Source organism: Penaeus japonicus, unplaced genomic scaffold (assembly GCF_977035675.1).
Source record: "Penaeus japonicus unplaced genomic scaffold, GWHDUDI00000001_assembly GWHDUDI00000017, whole genome shotgun sequence".
In the NCBI taxonomy this organism is placed as follows: Eukaryota; Metazoa; Arthropoda; class Malacostraca; order Decapoda; family Penaeidae; genus Penaeus; species Penaeus japonicus.
In genome coordinates this window covers 24,818,245-24,822,685 of record NW_028234419.1, presented here as the reverse complement: position 1 = coordinate 24,822,685, position 4,441 = coordinate 24,818,245, and the positions used below count along the sequence as shown (strand labels likewise).

The 4,441-nt window shown below is 45.5% G+C and overlaps 1 protein-coding gene across 1 annotated transcript; it reads left to right on the top strand.

Annotated features, from left to right (window-relative positions):
- Positions 1-1,497: 1,497 nt before the first annotated feature.
- Positions 1,498-3,117, top strand: LOC147470082 (uncharacterized). The gene has a single exon (XM_086545748.1). The coding sequence runs from the start codon at positions 1,630-1,632 to the stop codon at positions 2,896-2,898; it is 1,269 nt and encodes a 422-aa protein (XP_086401874.1). The 5' UTR covers positions 1,498-1,629; the 3' UTR covers positions 2,899-3,117.
- The last annotated feature ends 1,324 nt before the right edge of the window (positions 3,118-4,441 follow it).

Here is a 4,441-nt window from a genome sequence, read left to right as displayed (position 1 = left end):
TGGTAAAAGCCACACATGACTTTTACTGCAGTTATGTTATCAAGCCTCACATTCAACATCGCCCTGTGGCCCATACCTGGACGTTAGACCATCGCATTGTTCAAGCAGAAAGAATGGCATTTGATGCTGGTCTTGCCTTTCAGAGGCAACCCACACCAGATCATCTGTATCAGTACCAGACAGCGAGGGATGATCTTATTGCCCTTCAGAAGTCCGTCTACACAGAGTCATGGGAGAAATATACAGACAGCATCAATCATCAGACTAGCATTCAGACCATGTGGCATCTAATAAACAGGACCGTGAAGAAAAAAAACACCTATGCCCTCCACCATAGTCCACAGGAATACGCTCAGGATCTCATCATTACTTGGTCAGCTCAATCACAAACTTGCAATCTGCCTGCACACATTCAAGAAGCTCTCTCCTCTCAACGTAACATTCGCAACCTTCGTCTGATGAATGCATTATTGAAACTGGATGAGCAGGATGACATTCCTCTAACAGAGGATGAACTGCGACGTGCTGTTGCTGGGACTAAGACTACTGCACCTGGGGATGATGGCCTTACATATCAAGTGCTTCACCTCATTCAGAAAGTTCCTGGTAACCCTCTTCTACACCTCTTCAATCTTTGTTTTCGTCAGGGATATGTGCCCTCTGCCTGGACTTCCAGCACAATTGTCCCAATACCAAAACCTGGAACCGATAAATTTAGGCCCATCTCCCTCACTTCCTGCTTTAGTAAGGTGCTTGAACGCATCCTTCTTGCCCGACTAATGCATCGCCTACAGGATAAACTCTCTCCCAGTCTGTACGGTTTCCTTCCACAACGAAGCACGCACCATTGTCTTGTAGAACTCTATACCCGCCTTTCCTCCACTAGCGTAGTTGCCTTCCTTGACCTCAAAAGTGCCTTTGATATAGCCAACAGAGAAATTATTCTTGACCAGCTGGTGGACTTTGGTATTCAAGGAAATCTTCTGAGGTGGATACGCGCTTTTCTCAGTAATAGGGCCTCATGTGTCATGTTTAGGGGATTCTGTAGCTCCTACGAACTGTTTGAGCTTGGTACTCCACAGGGTGGCGTTTTAAGCCCTTTCCTTTTCAATGTCCTGATGCATCGTCTACTTTCTCTTATCCCTGCCATCCCTACTACTGTTCCCTTTTATGCAGACGATATCTGTAAATACTCAACCTTACCTCAAGATCTTCAGATCTTTCTCCATAATTTCTGTGTCTTCTATTTCCTGTGGCCTTATTATCTCCCCAGATAAAAGCAGAATTTTTTCCTACCGTAACTTCAGAGCACTGCCAGTGTTTACAATGGGTGGGAATGTCATACCTCATTACACGCAGTACACATACCTTGGTGCACCAGTCCGGGTCACTCCAGCCATACCTGCACGACAACGGATTTACCCCATCGTGAAAAACCTTCTTGACCGGTTGCAGCACCGCTTCACTCCTGTTAAGTGGCTTGCCACCAATGCCACAGGTGTTTCTATCTCAGTGGCGAGGACCCTTTATGTTTTATTTCTTCGATCAGTTGTTGACTATTTGTCCCCTGTCCTTTGTCAACTTCCCAGAAAAGCACTAAAGCCTCTTGAAAATTTCCAGAATAGAGCCATGAGATTCATCCTAGGGTGTCCTCCCTCCACTCGCATAGTCAACATGCAGTCTGAGCTCGACCTGCCCCCACTTGTAGAGAGAATTTATGCCAATGTGACTTATCTTTCTATCAAGTGTCTTCATTCCCCAATTCTTGCTCCTCACTTCTCTGCTGTTATCCGAACTTCACTCGACCCAGATGCACCCAGACTTCCACTTCGACCAGGTGGCCACAACCTCATCAGTGAAGTATGCAACAACCTTCGTGGCCTTGGTATCAACGTCCCTGAGGAGGCAGCTATCCCTGATTTACCACCGTGGCGAGTTTCCCTCCCTGATGTCACATTTACACCAACCTCCAAAGATGCCCTTCCCCTTTTACAGAAGCAATTGGCTCTAGAAACCATCACCAGAGTGTCCGTGTCTGTCCCCGCTGCACACCACATATATGTTGATGGTTCAGTGCAGGCAGACGGGAGTGCGGCGTGTGCTGTGTTTTCACCCACCATGGAGCCACCTGTGGATGGTGAATGGCGCGGCCGCAGGCTACCCAACTCATCGAGCTCTACTTTCTGCGAGCTTCATGGCATTCTAGATGCAGTAATGATCATTGTTCAGCAAAGAGTTAATGGGATAATTGTTTGTGACTCGCAGTCAGCTCTTCAAGCTCTTTCCTCTGCAAGACCGAGCTGTGGCCATGTTGTGCAAGAAATTCTGTGTCAACTCGCCACCGCCCATGACGCATCCCTTATCATATCTTTCGTGTGGACGCCTTCTCACATCGGACTTATTGGTAATGACAAGGTGGATCGTCTTGCCAAGGAGGCCTGTGCATTGGACCTAGATGATGCAACTGCCTTGCCATCCCTACGGTGCTTCAGAATCAGCATATTCTCAGCTGCTCATGCCATAACAACACATCGAAGGAACGCAGAAAGGACCAACAGTGTTTCCATACAGCATCATGACCACTTTCTTCAGAGTCCCTACAAGTACCGCCAACATGGGCTTTTGGTGCGTAGGCATAATGTTGTAAGTGCTCGGCTCAGGTTGGGGTACCGGCCAGTATGGCAAGTCTCCCAAGCAGAGGACGTGCCGCGCTTCTCCTCCTGCAAGCTGTGCAACCGCCCCAACGCCAACACCCTCGACCACTATTGCCTCCATTGCCCCACAGTGACAAATTTACTACCACAGGGACAGACCTTACTTCAAATTTGTAAACATTTGCTCACAGATGACAACTTAGATGTACTTCTTGCTCGCCATCCTCACTTTGGTGGCTGTTAATTGTATAGACTTGTTTCCTCTGTGTTGAGTGTGTGTGCGTGTGTGTGTGTGTGTGTGTATTAGTGTGTGTGTATGTGTGTGTGTGTGTGTGCACGTGTGTGTACGCGTGTGTGTGCGTGCGTGCTTATGCGCGTGTGTGTGTGCGTGTGCATGTGCATCCAGCGTGCCCTGCGAGACACGAGTGCTCTGTAATATTTTTTGAACATTAATGTTACTAGGTCTGCCGCCAATAGGCGTAATAAATTAAATAATCTCTCTCTCTCTCTCTCTCTCTCTCTCTCTCACTCTCTCTCTCTCTCTCTTATTAAAATCAATATACACAAAGAGAAGGAAGTCTAAACGTCACCTTTGTCTCTCTCTCCTCTCCTCCCCCCCCCCCCCCCTCTCTCTTCTCTCTCTTCTCTCTCTCTCTCTCTCTCTCTCTCTCTCTCTCTCTCTCTCTCTCTCTCTCTCTCTCTCTCTCTCTCTCTCTCTCTCTCTCTCTCTCTCTCTCTCTCGCTCTTCTCTCTCTCTTCCCTCTGTCTCCTCGTTTACTCTTTGCCCTTTTCAACCTTATTTTCTTTATCTTAAAAAAAGGAAAAGAAGAAAAAAATACCATATTCTCAAAATATCAGAAGAACAAAAAAATGAAATTGACAAGAAAAACAACAAGCAAAAGGATCCCATCTTGAAGACAAGGAGAGAGGTGGAGCGAGGTCAAGGAGCGCTCTGAGAGGGAAGAATAATGAACGGGTGAGAAAGAGACGAAAGAAGGGAGTAAGAGAGAGAAAGAGATAGAATGAGAGAGAGAGAGGGAGGGAGGGAGGGAGAGAGAGAGAGAGAGAGAGAGAGAGAGAGAGAGAGAGAGAGACGAAAGAAGGGATTGATAGAGAGAAAGAGATAGAATGAGAGAGAGAGAGAGAGAGAGAGAGAGAGAGAGAGAGAGAAAGGGATATATATATAGAGAGAGAATAGAGAGAGAAGAGAGTGAAAAAAAACAGAGATAGAGAGAGACAAGAAAGAAAGAGAGAGAGAAGACAGTGTGAGAAAAGGGAGAGTGAAAAAACAGAGATAGAGAGAGACAAGAAAGAGAGAGAGAGAGAATACAGAGTGAGAAAAGGGAGAGAGAGAAAACAGAGAGAGAAGAGTGAAAGATAATACCACCATCGTTGCCATTATTATCATCATTATTTATATGTGCATCGCTGCCATTACTCCATTACTAAAATTACTACTATAACAGCGTAATACTAAACCAGATTACAAGTGCATCGTAATCCCTATTATCAAAAGCATCAATATCCACTTCGACAAACTCAGAATATGTTAATTTGATTTGATATTCAAGTCCATAATACAATAATTTTGACTTTAAATATTTCCCGGTAGAGTTCGCTTATTGAAGTTAACCCTTTTGCCTGCACTCTTGCAATCCTTTAACTTTCCATCCGTATAACTTTTGTGAATCCTGAAGTCAGTGCTGTAGAGGATATCCTTTTTATGCAAATACGTAGGTGCACATATGTAGACATAGATACACACTGATATATATGTGTGTGTTTGT

Excerpts from the sequence above, each read along its gene's own strand:
- LOC147470082 (XM_086545748.1), top strand. The coding sequence starts at position 1,630 with ATGAGATTCATCCTAGGGTGTCCTCCCTCCACTCGCATAGTCAACATG.